Raw genomic sequence first — 19,509 nt, 5'->3', positions numbered from 1 at the left:
CAGTGGTGGTGAGGAAAGAAGGGAGGGAGGGAACATTGGAAAAGAAAAAAAAAGGGAAAAAGAATCGAATAGAAGAGGGGTTGTTGCTCGGGGACGATACGAAAGCGATATGTGAGCGTAAGCGTGGCCAGTAGGACTGTGAGAGGGTTGGAAACACTATGGGGGGAGGGAGAAGGGGATGGAAACTATAATAGTGAAAAGAAGATAGAAAAGAAAACGTAGAAGTAGAAGAATAAGAAGCAGAAAAGGAGAGAGAAAAGAAGGAAGAAAAAAAAATGAAAAAGAAGAAGAAAAAGGGGGTATGCATGTATACGTGTGTTCCCGAAAGACTCGCATAACGATCCCGTTTAAGAATCCTCCCCCTCTCTTTCATTCTCTCTATCTATCTATCTATCTATCTCCTAGCTCTTTCTTGCACATGATGCACACACACATATACACATACAGATGCACACAAACACACAAGGTGCTCGCTCGTGTCGGCTATTCTCGCAAAGCCGAGCGAAATAACGGGCGAGTACAACCACCCACCATCACCCTACGATCATTCCTCCTCCTCCCCCTTCTTTCTCCCTTAAACCCACTTCTTTCCTTTCCTCTCTTCCTTCCTCTCCACCATCGAGCGTCGAAGAAGAGCATTTGCAAAACTCTCTGCCGGGTATAATAATAATTATTGTCCGTGAGCGAGTCCAGGCTACCCCCACTCCTTCGTCTTTAACTCGTCTCCCTTTCTCTAATTTTCTATCTCTTTCTTTCCAACGTCCAGCACGACTCGGAGGGTCATCCTCCTACTCCGATCTCTGTCGATGGCGTGGCCTCCCCTCCAAATCTCGCTTACCGGGGTGGTCCATGGTCCACGCCTACCAGCGCAGCATCCCTAGCACAGGGTGACGTGCCTTTCCTCTTATTCCCCTCTTCTCTCCTCTCCTCACAACTCCTCACGACTCCTCTCCTTTCCTTTCCTTACCTCTCCTCTTTAGCCTCCTTCTACCCCCTCCTTCTCACACCCCCTCTGACAAGAAGAGGTAGGGGCGGAGAGGGAGGTTATAACTACGTCGAGATAGAAAGGGGAAGAGGGAGAGAGAAAGATCGAAGAGAGGACTAACGAGACACCGTCCTTCTCCTCCTCCTCCACCTCCTTTTTGCTTCCCCTTCCCTTCTTCTTACTTCTACAGAGGACTCGCGAACTTTCGCGAAAACGATCGAGGACGACCGAAGAGGAACGATTTCTCCCTTTCCATCTCACTCACTCTCACTCTTACTCTCATGCTTCCTTCTTACTACTACTACTACTACTACTACTACTACTATCTATTACTATTACTATTACTACTATTCCTTTTTTACTTTTTTCTAGTTCCCTTCTTTACTTCCTTACTTACTTCTTTCTACTTCCCTTATTTCCTTCCTTCCTTCCTTTCTTCCTTTCTTCTTTTTTTTCTTCTATTCGTTCTAACACGAAAATAAGCATATTATTCTTGATCATTTTGTTGCAAATGAAAAAATGAGAGAGCAACGTCGATTATGTTAATAAAGCAAGAAAAATAGGGGATGGCAGAAATAAACTACGAAGAATAGTAATCTGAACTCTTTGTGATTGTGTGAATTGTGAGAAGGGTAGTTTTTATTTTATCTGACAGATTGAAGAATATCTGTATTTAAAAGATGCAATATAACTTTGTCGAAGATTAAAATGATATTTTGTCACTATTTATTTATTAAGTTTTGATGGACTTTTGATTTCGTTGCTTCGGGGTTGAACGTAGTTATATAAATGTTTGTAGGATGATAGGAGTAAATATAGGAAACTTAAAGGGAAGGTTTTAGTTATGAGTAAAGTTTAAGAAGTTTTAGTAAGGAGGATTTATAGGAAATAAGGATAAGACAGATAACTATGAAAAAGAGGAAATATTTAAGTTTAATGGTCTTATAAAAAATATGTATAACATATTATTTAATTAGAAAATGATGTTAATAATAATAATAATAAATTTTTGTTTATTGTTTGGGGGCACAATAATTCTGTGCTTGTAGTAAAAGGAAATACTTTGGATAATGTAATAATAATAGTAATAAATATTATAGTAATTTTGCAATCAGTAATGGTGGTAATAGAAGTAAAAGGGTTAGGTATGTGAAATAGAACATAACAGTATAGTAGTATAACATATATATAGTACTTCTTCTTTTTAAGGATTTTCCTTCCTTCCTTCCTTGGTTACTTCCATTGAAGAATTCCGTTTACCAGTTCCATGGCTTCTATCGTAGAATCATCCGACTTGCTTTATCGTTCACCACCACCTTGACCTTTGACTCCAACACATGACACGCCGTCTCTTATTTATCCAAGAATCGAAGAAACTTTCGTTTATTTTGTTTATTTTTCAACAAGAAAATTCGCAATAAATACACAAATAAATTCATTCATAAATTCAAATAATATTGTGTCTGTAAGAAATAAACAAAGTTATCTTCGAATTATTTTCTTCGTCAAACGATAATCAAAAAATGAAAGATTCATAATTAAAAATATATTATATTATGTATCTTTATCATATATTCCTTTTCAGTACAAATTAATTGATACGTTTGACGTATAAACATTTAATAATATTATTGTAAATTAGTAAACAAGTAAGTATATAAGTATTAATAATAAGTAAAGTATATAAAGTATAAGATAAAGTATTATATAATAAATTAATTGCATATTAATTAATATTTATATTATTATATACAATTATAATATAATAATTATATATTAATTAAATAAAATTATATAATTTTTATACAATTAAGATAAGTATAAATATTAGTAATAAGTAAAATATATAAAGTATAAAGTAAAGGTATTATATAATAAATTAATATATAATTTGTATAAACATTTACACGTCAATATGTAAAAATTAATTTATAACAAACCTTTTCATTATTTAAATCTTTTTCTTATTTAATATTTTACTTATATTCGTAATATTAGTAATTCTACTATTAAGTTTGATAAAAGAAAAAATATCAAAGTGTCCATTAATTTTGAATAAGAAACGAGATACTTCACCCTCTCCTTCTCTCTTTCTCTCTTTCTCTCTCTCTCTCTCTCTAACATTCATCCTTAAATTTTTGTTCTGTATCACAATAAGTTATCGTCGCACGTGTAGCTCGCATGTATGTAACTACGTTTCCGCGCGTCGTTCGACGAATACGTTAGATTCGAAAGGGAAAGAGAAGAAAAAAGAGGAGGAAGAGGAAGAGGAGGAGGAGGGTTGCTGGACCAAAGGAAGAAGAGAATAAAAGGGAGAAATGCGAAAGACGAGAAAGAGAGAGAGAGAGAGAGACAGAAATATATATAAAACAACAACCAACACGGTTCGAAACCAAACGAACGAACGAACGAAGGATTTGCAAACAATAGACCTGGAGCAGAGTGGATTCTTTAGATGGCGGTTTCGATACGCATCGCATTTACATATTATTGCTATTATTAGGTAAACGATCCTCCGAGCGCCTCTTTAACACTACGCGTTTGCTCGCTTACCCCCTCGAGGGTATTTTACGAGCGACCAGCTTAGACCCCCCGGCCGATAAAACCCAAGAAGACACACTGTGAAACCGAAACTTTCTTTTCCTCTCTCTTTCTCTCTCTTTCTCTCTCTTTCTCTTTTTCTCTCCCACCCCCACCCCCTCCCCTTTCTGTATTTTCTTTCTCTTTCAAACGATAGTAGGTGGACTTCTCAGTGATGTAAATGATTCTCAACTATGACTATAACATTCATTCTTATCTAAACCATATCTTCTATGATCTATTCTCTATCAAACGATCTATCTGTTGATTTTATCTCTAAACAAGATGATTTTTATGAACTTTAAAGATCGTGGAATTACGATATGATAACACCATACACACTTTAGATCAACGGTCGCCAAACTTTTTGATCTCACAGACCAGTAAATTCATAATTTCAATCCTATGGACCACTAATATGATTTTTTAAGTGTTAACCCTTTGAATAGTAAATACTTTTAACTAAAATGTTTTATAGAAATGGAATAATTTATTATTAATTAGATTCTAATAATAAGTTATATTTAATAATTAAAGTTTTTATTTTTGAATATAATTTAATTAATTAATATAAATATTACATTATTTTACATTAATATTAATAAACACGTATGTATTGGGTTGGCAAGAAAGTAATTTCGATTATTTAGAGTAAAATATTACTTTCTTACCAACCCAATAATATTATATATATGTATATTATTTTACTAACATTTTTTTTAAACATTAATAATAATTTTTAATTAAATATTATAAAAATGTTATGTCATTCCGTGACTACTACGTTTTAGAAATATTCTACACTTTGATTAAAATTTCAATCAAGTTTAGAAATATTTAATAAGATCGTTGTGATATTTTTATTTAAAAAACGGAACAAAAGTATACTATATATATAAAAAATAATGAAATTAATTTTCTATGTTTAAATTCGTCTAATTTAAAATACCAACAATATTTATATAAATATATGTATATTATATAAATAAGGCGTATCTCCTCTTTTACATAGCGTTAATCAAATTCTCTTTGAGTCGAAAAAGATCTGAACAGTCGGCTATAAATTCAAGGATGTGTTCAGTTCAGGGTAGGAGGAGGAGGAGGAGGAGACGAAGGGAGATAGAAGGGGGAAAAAAGGAGGTTTAGTTCTCTCTAGACCGCTCGACGCCAGGACCGAAATTAAGGGCGCTTCTTTGGTCGGCCGCCCGTTACTTTCTTCTTCGTCTTTTCTCGGACAGGGCAAAGAGAACGAGCAAGGTGGACTAAAGTGGTCCGACGAGAACACGTTCCTCAGCGTAAATAAAAGAAACTTCTCTCTTTCTTTTTCTTTTCGTATGCTTCCTCGAATTATCTGATGTTGACTAAAAAAAAAAAAAAAAGACAAAAAAAATATAATATTAGAAAGCTAAACATATAAATGTATGTAAATATTCGTTTAATCGTTAAATGAATTTCAAAAGGAAATGAAAAGAACAAAAATATTTTATTAATAATTAAAAATGATATTTGTCTCGATTATTTAAAATAAATAAGAGAATAATAGTTAAATTAAATTTTGAATAATATTATAGTTCGTATCAATGATAATTTAGAGAAATATTTTTCAATTATTTAAAATAACACGTAAAGAATTATTTGATTTCTATAATTTATATTTAAAATTATAATATATTATATATATATATATATATATATATATATATATATATTATAATTTAATTATATAATTATATTATATATGTTTTAATATTATATATAATATATTATAATAATAAAATTATATAATAAAATTAAAATTTATATTATAAATATACTAATAATTTATTATTATTAAAACAAAGTTTCAATAAATATTTCAATCTAATTTATTTATTTATTTGGTCAATAATCCTAAACGAATATTATTATGATATCGATATAAATAATAATCAATACTTGTAATAGAAACATAGTTGCAAATTAAAATTCCATATAATTGATACAATTACCCATTTTGATCTTTTATTATAAATACTAACAATTGAAATATTTAAATCAACTCTTTAAATTACTTTGATCCATGTATATTTAAATATATGTTCAATTAATAATATATTCGACTATGATATAAATATAAATATTAAATTAATAAATAATCATAAATACAATACATTTTTATAACAAGGAATCACGATTTACGTGTAAGAATTCTCGCATCTGCTTCTTTCGGTCCACATCTCGTTTCTCTTTCCATCTGTATGGCGTTGTCGCGATGGTGGTTACAAGGCGTTATACTGGCTCGACGTTACGAGCAAAAGGACACGATGGTAAAGGGACAGAAGGAAGGATGGAAGGAAAGAGAGAATAAGAAAAGGAAAAAGATAGAAGAAGAGCTTCGTGGTGGATGCTACGAACAATGCGGCAAGTAGAGGGTCCCCGAGTGCTTTCCTTGGCCAGAAACACTTTTTCTTTTTTATTTTCTCTCTTTCTATCTCTCTTTCTCTTTTACTGTGCTTCGTTGTCCTTTTCTTTTTCTTATTTTTATTTATTATTCAATGGGGACCAGGAGGTGCTCGTTAATCGATGCCACTGGCCCAGTCGAGTGCAGGGAAGAAGAAGAAGAAGAGGAGGAGAGGGTGAGGGATAGAGGGTGAAGCAAGCGGATGGTCTGAAAGAGAAACAAATCGAAAAGAAAGATCGGTGGAAGAGAGTTCTGGGACCACCATAGGCCTTATTTATAACGACGAGAATAACCAAAGGCACCATCAAAATTCCGCATTCCTCGTTGAACAGACACATTGATCGATTTCTCGTGTGATGAACGTAAATTTCAAAATGGAGTATTGACAACAACAAAAAAAGAAAAAAAAGAAGATTCGTAGGACGTTGACAAAAACGAATAATCCAAATTTATTCGAAGTAAAATATAAAACACACACATGCGCTCGTTTTTCTTTTCTTTACATTTTGAAATTAAAGAAATGTTATAGTTTTTTTTTTTAATTTGGATTAATGTTTTACAGATTATTAGGACGAGGTTCCATGCATGTATTCTCCAGCGAGCAATTTGAAAAATTAATGGAAGCTAGCGGTTACAAAGGTCCTTGGGAATCCCTCGTTGATTTGGGTGCTGGTGATGGTGCTACCACTGCTCACGTGGCTCATCTATTTGAAAGAGTTTATGCTACTGATATTTCACCGCCTATGAGATGGGCATTGGCCAAACGAAAATTTATGTACGTAGAGACATGTTAATAACCTTTTGTTTTCTTTCTATTACATTTATAACCGGTTTAGTAAATTAATTAACAACTTTATTAATGCGTGCGTTACATTTGATTATAAAAAATCTTGTGAACTTCGAACTTCTTTTTAATTTTTTTTAATTAGTAAAATTCGTGTGAATTTTATTACAATTTGAGTATTCTGAATTTATACGGGGTCTAGTTAAATATTAATTTATTTGAAATACTAAAAGTTGATTATCTTGTAATACTATTAGAATGTTCATTTCAAGTTAGATGTGCAAATAGAGAAGAAGATAGCCTCTCGACAGTATAGAAAAGCTAGTTTATTACATCGAATTGATTGAAGTAGAAGTTTACGATGGTTTTATATCCCTCGCGCGTCTCTTCTTCGTACATACGTCTTACGTTTCTCGATGGTGGTTACTCGAATTTAAAGTGAATGAGGCAAAACTAAGAATAAGGGTGCGATGGACTCGTATAAAAATTTTATAGACATTCGTTTGGCGGTCTTACCAATAATGATTTTTGCGAGTCGCGACGAAAAAATTCTTTTTCTTATAATTTTAGTCTTTTTCATTATACTTTAATATTTAAAAATTGTCTTCTTGTTTTACGATTAAAGATTAAAAGGATAAAAAGAAAAATCTTTTCCACGCAGAGTATTGGACGTCGACAAATGGTACGAGGAAGCTGGTCAATTCGACGTAATACTTTGTTTGAATTTGCTCGATCGTTGCGATCGTCCTAACAGTTTGCTAAGACAATTTCGAAAATCCTTGAAAACAGGAGGTCGACTAGTGGTAGCATTGGTTTTACCATTTAGTCCATACGTTGAAGTTGGTGATAGAGGTGATCACAAACCATCTGAGTATCTGCCAGTTAAAGGAATTGGCTTGGAAGGTCAAATAGCTGGTTTAGTCGATCGAGTCTTTACACCATTGGGCCTAAGATGTTTGGCTTGGAGTAAACTACCATATCTCTGCGAGGGCGACCTGGGCCAGTCCTATTACTTTCTCGATGATGTCCTCTTCGTTCTGGAAGTAGTACCAGTTAGTAAAACAAATCCTGCGACTAGTTCTTCTGATAGTACAATATTATCGTCATCTCGGTTACAACACTGATCGAAGAAGAACTTTTAGGACAATGTTTATAACGAATATGAAGATAACGTTAATGATACTCATAATGGAACCAGGATTGGCCTAACTATATGATCAAACCAAACAACCAATTGAATGATACAAGGAAATTCAATATTCTATGGATTACTTGGGACAACGTTTTAAAAAGGCAAGTACACACACTTGTAAAAACTTTAATAATCGCAGTCATGGAATAGAATAATGCGAGAGTACAGAGGAGCAAATACTGATAAAGCGACAACAAGAGAGCTTAGTGTGCAGACACAGGCAAATAGCGTTTTTCGGTGCACGATATCGTTGATCGTGTTATTTCATCCGGATTTGAATTAAACCGGAATTTAATAGAACAACAATAACGGTGCGCGATTTTACAATCATCTTCTTACTGTCACAAAGTTAGAGAATAATGCGGCGGTAAACGTGTATGCGAATTATTACGGTATCGATAAAATCACACGCGTGAGAGAACAATAAACGCGCGTTTTTATTTTTTGTTCTTTTTTTGGTTTTTTTTTTGTTTTTTTATTATTTTTATTTTTTTTTTTATTTTTTTAGAGAGGTATATCTGAAAAATTTGTTTTCATCGAACCCACATTGATTTACAAAGTCCTTTCAAAAGTTCTCAATATTCACGAAGTTCTCAGATATACCTCCCTCTTACGGATATTGCTCCCTTCCTCTCTCTCCCCTTCTTTTCTTTTTTTCCTCCTCTCAATTTGGTATATTATAGTTGCAAAGACTTATTTGTTAGTCATGGATATGCTTAATTAACGTCGATTTACTTCGACAGCAAGACAAACGGCCAACGTTTGCGGGCCTTTTTTTTGTTCCTTTTCTTTTGTTGGATTTTTTTTTGTATATTTTTTTTGTTTTCGTTTTTTTTTTCTTCTTTCATAATAACTACTACGAGAAAGAAATGAGTCCATCTATTTAATCGGAAATACATGGTTGGTGTAAGGCCGGTTTCAAACGAGAATATGCGCATGAGATGGATACACGTAGGAAGATACGTGTATTTAAATAGGCCGGTTTCACACGAGGATACACCAATGATTAAATCACATCATTAAATGAAATATAAAGTCCCATTTGTGTTCTTCTATCTTCTTCTTGTTCTTCATCTTTAAATAAAAATATGAAATACATTAAACAAGTTATATCGTAAAAATCGTCGTGTGAATGATTTAAATTGATTTTACAAATAAATTCAGTAACCATCCATACACGTATCCTCGTATAAAACTAGCCTACATATATATGACGGTTGCAACCGTCGTTGTATGTATATGTGTGTGTATATCAACGTTTAATATTCGTAAATCTAGCAGCTTGACATATCGAAAGTATTCATAATAAACGTAAAAACGTTTAATCATCGTCATCATCATCATCATCATCGTTATCATCATCATCGGCACATCTGTATTATTCGCTAGCTGCTACTTGCAGAAGACACATTTGTATGAAATTGGTGTAGTAATTAGAAAAAACGTTAGTATTTCGATAGAGAGAGTTTGTTAGGTAATTAGATACTTGTATCCATATAAAATTTTGCTATTTTATAGCCAAAGATTTAACGCGTTCATATCGACCACAGTCACACTTAAAAACAAAGAAAGATTTTTACACACGCGAAAATCTCATTTACACTTTTTTCACATTCATAATCGTGCATACGCGGTATATCTGTGTGACTTATACACATTTATATTTAATATTAATTAGAAAGAAGGAAACATTTCACCATTCGTAGAAATGTGTTGTTATTTTTGCTTAAAAGGATCAAATTTTAAACTATTTTACTTTCTCTTTCTTTCTCTCTCTTTCTCTCTCTCTCTCTCTCTCTCTCTCTCTCTCTCCCTTCCTTCTTCTCTCTCTCCGCCTTTTTTCTTTTCATCAGTAACAAAATTTAATGAAAAATATTCATTGAAAGGAGTTAATTATTTTCTTTTTCTTTTGTATAAATTACATTGTGGTATTTCAATCGACTAAGGTAAAAAAGTTCCTAATCAATATACAATATACGATTTCTAAGAAAATGATTTAAACGTCGATGCCAATCACAATTTTTTTTTTTTTTAAACAGTTATAATTTATTAATTCCTTTTATTTTTGTTTTTTCGATGTGATCGTAATAATATAACGAAATTAATTTATCGTTCAATAAATATCTATTGAAAAAGTTATTTATTTAATTAGAGTTTACTTTTTCTTTCTTTTTTTCTTTTTTTATAATCAAGTCAAAATGTTGCAATTCGCGTGCCACATTTTTTACCTATGGAGCTTAAAATATTGCGTTATTAGCTAACTTTCCTTTACATATGCATTTGGATACATACATACACATTTATAATTAATAAAACTAGAAATAACAACAATATATGTTCTTCGTTTTTTTAATAACTTTACAAATAAATATTAAAACAAATGCACCTTATTATTGAGAATACAAAAGTGCGTTATTTTTTTATTGTTAGTAATAATTCATGAACGTTTAACTCTGTCGACCAGATCTTACTCTCTTTCTCACACACACACACTCTCTCTCTCTCTCTCTCTCTCTCTCTCTCTTTCTTTCTTTCTTTCTTTCTTTCTTTCTTTCTTTCTTTCTTTCTTTCTTTCTTTCTTTCTTTCTTTCTTTCTTTCTTTCTTTCTTTCTTTCTTTCTTTCTCTATCTATCTCTTATTATTTTTTATATAACATAAATAATAAATTCTTTCATTTACTAAGTTCATAACAAACGTACAAAATCTAAAATAATACAATGTGAGTATTTATGAAATCACAATTCCTTCTTTGTGCTTTTTTTAAAGCTTCCAATGCTTTCGTTTAATAATAATCCTTGTCGAATCGATACAAATTCGAAAATCTTGCATTTTATCATCCTTTAATGCCTATTCTCATTGCACCGATGATTAATTATAAATCCGTACATATATCTAATAAATAATTTTTTTTCTTTTTTCTTTTCTTCCTTTTAGAAAAACCGTAATATATACCTTTAATCAGGTAATCATTCGAACACAATTGGCGAGTTATTAAAATAATCTACAATAACATCAACTATAAATAGACAATAGAACATAACTGTGATTCAATTTATATAAATAATATATTATGTATTTAAATATAAGCTCCATAGGTAAATTTCTTTCGTCCACAAAAAATCAATCAAATAATGATAATAATTACAATAATATTAAAGAATAATAATTATAATAATAATAATAATAATAATAATAATAACAAGATAATGGCTAACCTGAATTTCTAATTTAACGCCGTGAGTGGTTTTTTTTTATCAGTTTTTACTACATATAAATTTTCTTTGCTACCCACGTATATCACAGTCCACGCATGACTCGTTTTGTCTCTTAGTATTTGAAGTCCTAAATGCCAACAACATTTTTTCATCAATCCCACTTGGGTTTTTGTTTAGAATAAACTAAACAACCCTCTCATATACACTTTCTGACTAGAACACCATAGAGCGCAAAGACGAAACATTGGTCTTATACTATTTTTAAGCTAGAAACTAGATCATCTAGTCTAACTTGCGCTGTTCGCATAATTCTTCTAATCCACCAGCTTTTCTATAATACAAAAAATAAATATTAATAATTATTTTTTTCTAATATTATCATGTAATATTTTTTATATTAAAATTGTATACTGGATGTTACATAACTGGTGAAACAAACAATCAGAACACCCTGTATATTAAAATTATATTATATACTTACAATGCGGGAAGATAAGGAGTACTGGTATGATCTAACCGATGTTTATCTTCATTTTTCCAGCTCACGATTGGTATAATAGGTGGTGGTATAATACTCCTCAGAGATTGTACAAGCTGTATCGTATCAATCAAAGCTACACGGATTAATAATATCAATTAATCAATGTAACGATAAACATCACAATGAAAAAAGGAAAAAAAAGCAGAAAAAATATATGTAAACAAAAATCAGAAAAAAAAATCAATCTATGTCTAAAAATCTACTATAATACAGAATTATTTGTGTTAAGAAATATAAAATATAAAATAAATAATAAATAATATATATATATATACATGTATGAAAGTAAAAAAAAATCGTTTTAATGTTAAATTATTACTTTTTTGTAATGCTTCAGATTGTTTCCCATATGGCTTGCACATTGCAGGACGTATGCAAGTCTTCATCCTGGCCGTGTTTTTTATAACTTCTGCATAAGCTCTAATAATCTTTTCTTGTCCAACTAAATGAAAATTCGTAACAGTTAGTAAGTAAAAAAAAAACAATTTATTTTAATATATACCAAAATATTTCTTAATTATTTCCAATTTACCTTCCAAGTTAGAAGAACTCGAACGTGAACCCTTATCATTTTCTAACGGCCAAGCACCGTTGTGTAAAGCTAATAAATCTTTATTTGCATTGCTTAAACTTTGAAGATTACCTAACCCAAATCCACTAAGATTGTCCAAATTATCCAAATTTGTTCGTAAGAAATCTGTCAATTTGTGATCCGATATAGGAATATTAGGTATTAGCGATTCATAATGCTGTTTATTGGTTGGTACTTTTTTTTCTTGAGACACAGGCCGATGTGGAATATTTAAAGATGGACGGCTAGGTGGACGTTGTATATTCATTTGATTACCACCACCTCTCATTTCTGACATGTCCGCTCCAGTTCCCATTGGTAAGTGTGTATTAGGATTACCACCACCCAAAGCCTACAATATAATAATAAAATACATATGGTACACACACATGTATATAAATTGATGATCATGATTTTGTATTTACTGGTTGAAAATCTGCATTATGCGGAAAGCCAGTACGTAACAGGGATGTTGTAGCTTCATTTTCTTGAATATATGTAGGTGCCATATGACCCATCTTCTGCATCTCAAACTGATTCTTGTATCGACAAGCTGGATTTGGACAATTTTGTACAATCTCGATGATAAATTCCTTCTCCATTCCAAAATATTCTCGTCCAATCGTATAAGATTCCATAACAGCTCTAACTGTTCCTTCCAGTCCCAAATGTATACCCTGTGGCCCAGTCATGTGCTTCATCATCACCGCGTTGGCAAAATGTTCATAAGGTAATATTATTTTTCCATTTTCTCTCAATACCAATCTTCCTTGTGAATCAACCGCTATTCTGGATGCCATCATTCTGTGTATACATTAAAAATAATATTAAAGAACGGTTTGATGGACAAAATATAAAAATTGATAGAAAATATATTAAAATATCTAACAAAAATTATTCTTACTGTAAATACGCAGCATTTGGTATTATAGATCCATCCTTGAATTCAGCAAAGCATTGTAACAATTCAATGCTGGGATTCCAACTTTTATTTTGCAAATACGCTTGAATTAACATGTATGTTTTCTCCGTTACATATCCTGCGCTACTTGGGTTACCAGGATACCCTGAACCTCCACCCGGTGGACCCATCTCTGTTTGCATACCTTTGGCAACAATATTTTTCATAGTTTCTGCCAAGTCCATTCTATATGTAAGATAAGGTCGACATACATAAGTCATATAATCATTGAATATTATCTTTGCATTCAAATAAACCATAAGAAGGAAGCATTACTCCATTTCACTCTTTAATTTTCTGATATGCATATATATATATATATATATATATATATATATATATATATACATAAAAGTAAACTAAAATAACAAAAAGAAAATGCACACATACATACATACATACAGAGACAAATAAAAAAAGAAAATTATAGAGTGTTTAAAGTAATCAAAATGTATATATTTCTCTGAACATAAATATCACATAAAAATTATATAACTGTATTAAAATTAGAGGAAAATAATTGAATATTGTTAATAAAGAAAATAAAATGAAGAAGAAAGTAGGTGGCTCATAGTGAAGAGTGTACTCTTCAAAGTAAGCCGCACGTGCAACAGGGCGCATCAGAGTTGAAGATTCGTGCAACAATATCGGGCTATAGTATTGCATTAACAAGGTATACTACATGTTTTAGTTATCCATATCGACTAAAAAACTAGTCAATGATAACGTAAACCTTGGCTAGTCTTACATATTCGGCCATTGTTATCGCAAGAGCGAGCGTGGCCAGGGTGTGAAGGAAACGAAACGATAAAAAAACATTTCTACGGGCCACCGCCCCCCTTTGGAGAGTAGCGGGAGGGGAACGAAAGTTTTCTCAAAACTCACCCCGCACTGGGCAGCCAGGGAACTCCTTTCACCGTAGACGGGAAGCTGGCAACGGCTACGACGCCCGTTCGCCACCTAATCCTTTCTACTCGGCATGTTAACGCAATTAATTAATCCCCGTTCGTATTTGCAAATAACATAAATCGCGATAATTATTTCCGCGAGTATAGTTTCGCCGGTTTGCCGCGAGAGTGCACTCCAGATGCATCGCTCCTTCACACAACTTACTCCCACTCTTCTGCCACTACCATCCTTCCCTACTCCCACTCCCTCTCTATTTCCCTCTCACTTTCTCTTACCCATTCGCCGCTCAGCTCTAAAAACGGACTCATTGTTGCGCGCCGACCAGCGCGAATCGTTCCTCGAGACAGGTGACGCGACAACGCTTTGCGCATTTATCAATATTACTTTATCTTTTGTAACCGATACTATATATGACAATTTATATGCGCTACCTATGACGACTTTTGGAAACAGTGCGCAACGTCTAACCCCTTCTTCCTTCACCGTAACTTCACCTACTACTACTTTTCTTTTTTTCTTTTCCTAGCCGCTTAATATTAAAATACACGTTACTTTGTATTACGGTCTTTAACATAAATTAATATATATAAATGAATTTTGGCTATTTCATGTTATTAACAATCATTATGATTCCTATCGTTTATTTTAAATAGGAAAATGACTATTGAAAAATATGCGAATCATACCAGTATATGTTTTAATATGTTCATTAATTATTTATTCTCTTTTTGTTAATTATAATTAAACCAAGTATTTTAGATACGTATTTTTTTAGTTACTTCGTCTATCAAACGCGATTCATGAGAAATAAAAATGTTGAATAATTTAATAAATAATAATAGAAATATTTTCTCGTGAGATTTGAACTTTAATCTGCATTGTAATTCGTTGACCGCATTCATTAATCGAAAAACAATGGTACCAATCGTAATATAATCTCGTCGGTACCAATTGATAAACAAAAATGTCCCTATCAAGCATAAACATGGCCTCGCGGTATAATCACGGTGTTCAGCGAGTTTTAGCTAAATTAGAAGCATCTATTAATTCAGAAAATTATTATGAAGCTCATCAAATGTATAGAACTTTATATTTCAGGTGAGTTGGTTAGAATCATTAAAGTGTAGTGTTAAAAACATCAATTTTTGTACAATCACCATGATCACCTAACCTTTTTGTCTAGATATCTCGGACAGAAAAAATATGCGGAATTATTGGAATTATTGTACAATGGATCTTTGCTTTTATTACAGCACGAGCAGGTACGTTAATGATGTAAAGTATTGTTATTACAATAAACAAACATATTTCAAATGTTTTTTTTTTTCAATAAAATTAACATATTAGACTCGTACCAGTCTTTAAAAGTCGACATTTCTAATAATAGCATCTATTTAAACTGCATTGACATAAACATCATGAAAATACTAAATAATATTTTAAAGTTATTTGTTATCTATTTATTCTTTATCAAAATAATTGCTTATTCTCAATATCTATGAAAAAATATTAATTCTAGAACATTTCACAATGAGAGAACGTTCCAACTTTTTATCGATCATCAATGAATCAGACAATGATTAGAATAATTGTTCTTTGAAGGATGTCATACATTATAACTATATTTTTACAGCATGCTAGTGGAGCCGACTTAGGAATCTTACTTGTTAATGTTTTAATACAATCAGAGTCAGAACCATCATCAGAATATTTTGAAAAGATAACGCATTTGTTTAGTTTAATGAGCCCGTTTTCTCCCGAAAGAGAAACATTTATACAATCGGCTCTTCGATGGAGTATTAAAGGGACAGATTATAAAACTGGAGATCCTGAATTACATCAAAGAATAGCACAAGTATTTTGGAAAGGTAAAAGATGAAATAAAAGAAAATAGATTATAAAGGTATCGTCTTAATTAATATATTGACTACATTTTCTTTATGGTTTAGAAAAAAATTATATAATGGCTAGGCAACATTTCATACATAGTAAAGATGGTTCTGGATGCGCTGCAATGTTAGTAGAATTACACGAACAACGTGGATATTCAAATGAGATAGATCTTTTTATAGCCCAAGCAGTTTTGCAGTACGTATTTTCAACATTGTTCTTCTTCTTCTTTTTGTTTTTAACATTATTATATGATATTAATTTGATTGATTTTGTATCTTACAGATATCTTTGTTTACAAAATAAAAAAACTGCACAGGAAGTATTCAATTCATATACTTCTCGACACCCAAAAATAAATAGCGGTCCACCATATCTTCTTCCTTTATTGAACTTTCTATTCTTTTTATTAAAAACAATCGATAGGTTAGTATATTCATGTATAAATTAAAAACATATAATATTATTTATTTATTTTTACATTATAATTATTAAAATTGACTTTTCAGCGGTAAACTAGGAGTCTTTACAGTTCTTTGCGATCAATATCAAATATCTTTGAATAGAGATCCTTGTTATCGACAATATTTAGATAAAATAGGCCAATTGTTCTTCAATGTACCACCACCACGTCCTCGTAATATTGGATTATTTGGATCAATTCTGCAATCATTTTTTAATGGTTTAGAAGATGATTCTGATGATGAACAGCGAAATATAGCATCGACGTCGCATGCGACACAAGAACTTGACTGATTAAAGGTTAGACAACACTGTGCAGTGTGATCAAAGTAGTAAATACTGAATCTTTTTTATGCCTTCGTCCCAGATATTTTCAGCTCCTGTATCTCTCCATCGTATACCTGCAATCGTAAAACTTTAAAAGAAGTGGTGCAGTATAGGTTTCAGGAAACATAGATGCAGAAGCCTTAGGTGTGAAAGTATGTGGGGGAAGATTATCGAAAAAAGGTTTTTAACAATATTGCTGCATGTATATACTGAATTCAGAATAGCAACGACAACAAATATTATTTGTTTTATTTACTAATATTCCAGTTTTTAAGGAGTTTTAGAGAACACTTAATAAATATGTGAATTATGAAATTTATTCATATCCCTAATTAAAAAATAAATAAAGAGAAGGAAATCATTTTGCATTGGCTGTAATGAATTCAGCAAATATGCAGGCTATAAAATAATAACAAACATAAAAGTTTGGTCATATGAATATGTCATTAACAATAAAATGTCCTATTTATCATACATAATATAATCATTATATAAAATCATGTATTTGCGCGTAATTGTTAGATCAAAGATTTATTTTATATAAGCTACAATTGCAAGACAAATAAAAACCTGACGTAATCTTAACATTGTAACTTCCGACATAAGGGTTCTTAACGCATTCGCTGATATTATAAATATTGAGTGTAAATTGTAATTTGTAGTAGCAAGCAATATACTTATCTATTTTAATCTGCCATTATCTACCACAATACAACACAAATGGAACTTTTACAATTATAAGTAATCTTATATAATATATTTCATCGTAAGTTTAAAAAATATATGAAGAAAAAGAAGTTAATGAAGATTTAAAAAAAAGGAATAAATAAATGAAGTTAATCGTAAACAGTGAAATGATAATACTAAAAATAATTATAACATTGGCATGTGAATTGAAAAAAAATGGGCGAAAAAAAATAATATAAAAATAAAACAAACAAACAAACAATGCTTAATTAAAAATCTTAGATTTGTAATAAAAAACATATTCGTATATGTTATATTCTATAAATATTGTGTATATATATATATACACATATATATAAAACATTCTGTTATCACAAAATCAATGAATTTATTTCTCGTGAATTTGTGGGTGTAATGACTAAAATCAAATTAACATACATTCGATTATTTTATTTCGTAAGTGAATATATTATTAGAAGGTTTTTTTTCATTTTTTCTTTTTCTTTAATAAAAAATATAAAACAAGACAAATTTGTTAATATAATTGTAGTAGGTATATAGAAAATCTTTATATAGAAAATATTTTTGCAATATTTCAAATATTGACAGATATAATAATGATTAAAAAGAAAGCAACATTATAAGCATAAAACATTTATGTTTATATTATAAATATTTATCACTATTTATGTGATTTCGTTTAAACAATAGTAAATATTACATCCAGAAATATCAAATATATATAAATTCATGAGTTTAACATTAGAATACTCTCTTTACATAATGATCACATAACTGGCAAAAAGAAATAATGTACAAATATAAACAATTATGTTTAAGATTCGCTAAAAATTAACTCAAAATCATTTCTAATTATTATTCTAAGAAATTATAATTCAAACATTAAATATATTAATATTAATTAATAAGAATAATAATAATAGTAATAATAATGGCAAAGTTTTATAAAGAAAAGACACAAAAAAAGAAAAGAAACACTGGGCATAAAAAAATGACTTTGACTATATATATATATATATATAGTTCCTGTATATTCCTACTTTATTTTCCAACTACTATTGTAATTTGATTAAATACGTTTGATTGTTATAGAATAATATCCGCAAAGAAGTCATTCATATCATGCTCTGAAAAAGAACAAAATTTCAACTTCAGATGTTAGGTGTATAAATTGAGTGTGAGCTTTATTATAAATGTATCGGTTATAGGCTTCATACCATAAATAAATAAACAAATAAATAATTGATTAAATAACAAATGAAATCATTTTAGCATGGTAACGAAAATTTATATATACGTATGAATATTTTATCTATTAAAAAAATATAATATCTACTTATTATATATACTATTTATCTATATATATATATAGATATACTTATTATATATACTATTTATATATATATATGAAAATAAAAATTAGATAATTATTGATATGTACAATTTATAGTAGGAATTGTCAGAGAACTATAGATAAAAAAAAAAGAAGAAACCTTGCAAATGAATATCTCGAAAGAAAACTTTATTATTATTATTTATTTTTTGTTTTTCTTTATTAATTCATGTAACAATAAAAACAGTATAATCTTGAGTGTTAAAATCCTCAGATATTATTGTGTGCAAAAAATGATAACATAAATGATCACATACGTGTTATATAGTAAATCAGTAAAATATATTAGACTGCAATATGTAATGCAATCTATATGACCCAAAACATTAGAAATAAATACTAACTTTTAATTATTACTTTCTTATTTAAATACCTTTTTAAAAAAATCATATAGAATCGTAAATGTGTATGTGTATAGTAGGAGGGATGAAAATTTGAACCCTCGATGGTGCTAAACTTTAGCATTGGTAGTTGTTTCGCATGCGCGTTTGACTACGTTTCTCATCTATTTATATGTAAATATTTATAACTTTTTCTATAATACTAATCAT

General features: G+C 30.5%; 3 protein-coding genes across 6 annotated transcripts in view; 2 read left to right on the top strand and 1 right to left on the bottom strand.

Moving 5' to 3' along the window:
- LOC107066533 (protein-L-histidine N-pros-methyltransferase) overlaps positions 1 to 12,003 on the top strand; it is a 34,877-nt gene extending 22,874 nt beyond the window's left edge. Inside the window, exons 3-6 of one of the 2 annotated variants that reach the window (XR_016178103.1) lie at positions 6,568 to 6,780; positions 7,451 to 7,841; positions 7,932 to 8,082; positions 11,738 to 12,003. Coding sequence is in view for 1 of the 2 variants with exons in the window: in XM_015321233.2 (XP_015176719.1) it covers positions 6,568 to 6,780; positions 7,451 to 7,913 (676 nt within the window). In the remaining variant the exon portion in view is untranslated. Of the gene's footprint in view, positions 1 to 6,567; positions 6,781 to 7,450; positions 8,083 to 11,737 lie in introns of those variants that run through there. The other variant, XM_015321233.2, reaches the window with a different exon arrangement.
- On the bottom strand, positions 8,092 to 14,354 carry LOC107066525 (uncharacterized). 2 transcript variants are annotated; one of them, XM_089176951.1, is made up of 7 exons: positions 14,155 to 14,354; positions 13,213 to 13,414; positions 12,734 to 13,112; positions 12,270 to 12,660; positions 12,057 to 12,179; positions 11,678 to 11,810; positions 8,092 to 11,527 (listed from the first exon to the last, which is right to left on the bottom strand). In XM_089176951.1, the coding sequence occupies exons 2-7, from the start codon at positions 13,410 to 13,412 to the stop codon at positions 11,479 to 11,481; spliced, it is 1,275 nt and encodes a 424-aa protein (XP_089033077.1). In that variant the 5' UTR covers positions 13,413 to 13,414; positions 14,155 to 14,354; the 3' UTR covers positions 8,092 to 11,478. The 2 variants fall into 2 exon arrangements, with proteins under 2 accessions (XP_089033077.1, XP_015176695.1); XM_015321209.2 differs by having other exon boundaries at positions 13,213 to 13,455; positions 14,155 to 14,353.
- Positions 14,355 to 14,986: 632 nt separating this feature from the next.
- Positions 14,987 to 19,308, top strand: LOC107066538 (Golgi to ER traffic protein 4 homolog). Of its 2 annotated transcripts, XM_015321256.2 has the most exons (7): positions 14,987 to 15,276; positions 15,362 to 15,440; positions 15,812 to 16,046; positions 16,128 to 16,266; positions 16,354 to 16,494; positions 16,578 to 16,830; positions 16,898 to 19,308. In XM_015321256.2, the coding sequence occupies exons 1-6, from the start codon at positions 15,143 to 15,145 to the stop codon at positions 16,822 to 16,824; spliced, it is 975 nt and encodes a 324-aa protein (XP_015176742.1). In that variant the 5' UTR covers positions 14,987 to 15,142; the 3' UTR covers positions 16,825 to 16,830; positions 16,898 to 19,308. The 2 variants fall into 2 exon arrangements, with proteins under 2 accessions (XP_015176742.1, XP_015176733.1); XM_015321247.2 differs by having other exon boundaries at positions 16,578 to 19,308.
- Positions 19,309 to 19,509: the final 201 nt, after the last annotated feature.

Source organism: Polistes dominula, unplaced genomic scaffold, assembly GCF_049000335.1.
Source record: "Polistes dominula isolate Pdom_NZ unplaced genomic scaffold, Pdom_raw_medaka contig_12, whole genome shotgun sequence".
In the NCBI taxonomy this organism is placed as follows: domain Eukaryota; kingdom Metazoa; phylum Arthropoda; class Insecta; order Hymenoptera; family Vespidae; genus Polistes; species Polistes dominula.
Note: the sequence above shows the minus strand (reverse complement) of the source record. Positions and strands in the feature narration are given on the sequence as shown.

Bases quoted from the DNA above. Each gene is read 5' to 3' on its own strand.
- LOC107066525 (XM_015321209.2), bottom strand. From the start codon at position 13,454: ATGGACTTGGCAGAAACTATGAAAAATATTGTTGCCAAAGGTATGCAA. The intron at 12,661-12,733 runs GTAAATACAAAA...ATTATATTGTAG, and splicing joins ATAATGCAGATTTTCAACCA to GCTTTGGGTGGTGGTAATCC. The intron at 12,180-12,269 runs GTAAATTGGAAA...ATTTTCATTTAG, and splicing joins GAGTTCTTCTAACTTGGAAG to TTGGACAAGAAAAGATTATT.
- LOC107066538 (XM_015321256.2), top strand. From the start codon at position 15,143: ATGTCCCTATCAAGCATAAACATGGCCTCGCGGTATAATCACGGTGTT. The intron at 15,441-15,811 runs GTACGTTAATGA...ATATTTTTACAG, and splicing joins TTTTATTACAGCACGAGCAG to CATGCTAGTGGAGCCGACTT. The intron at 16,495-16,577 runs GTTAGTATATTC...TTGACTTTTCAG, and splicing joins TTATTAAAAACAATCGATAG to CGGTAAACTAGGAGTCTTTA.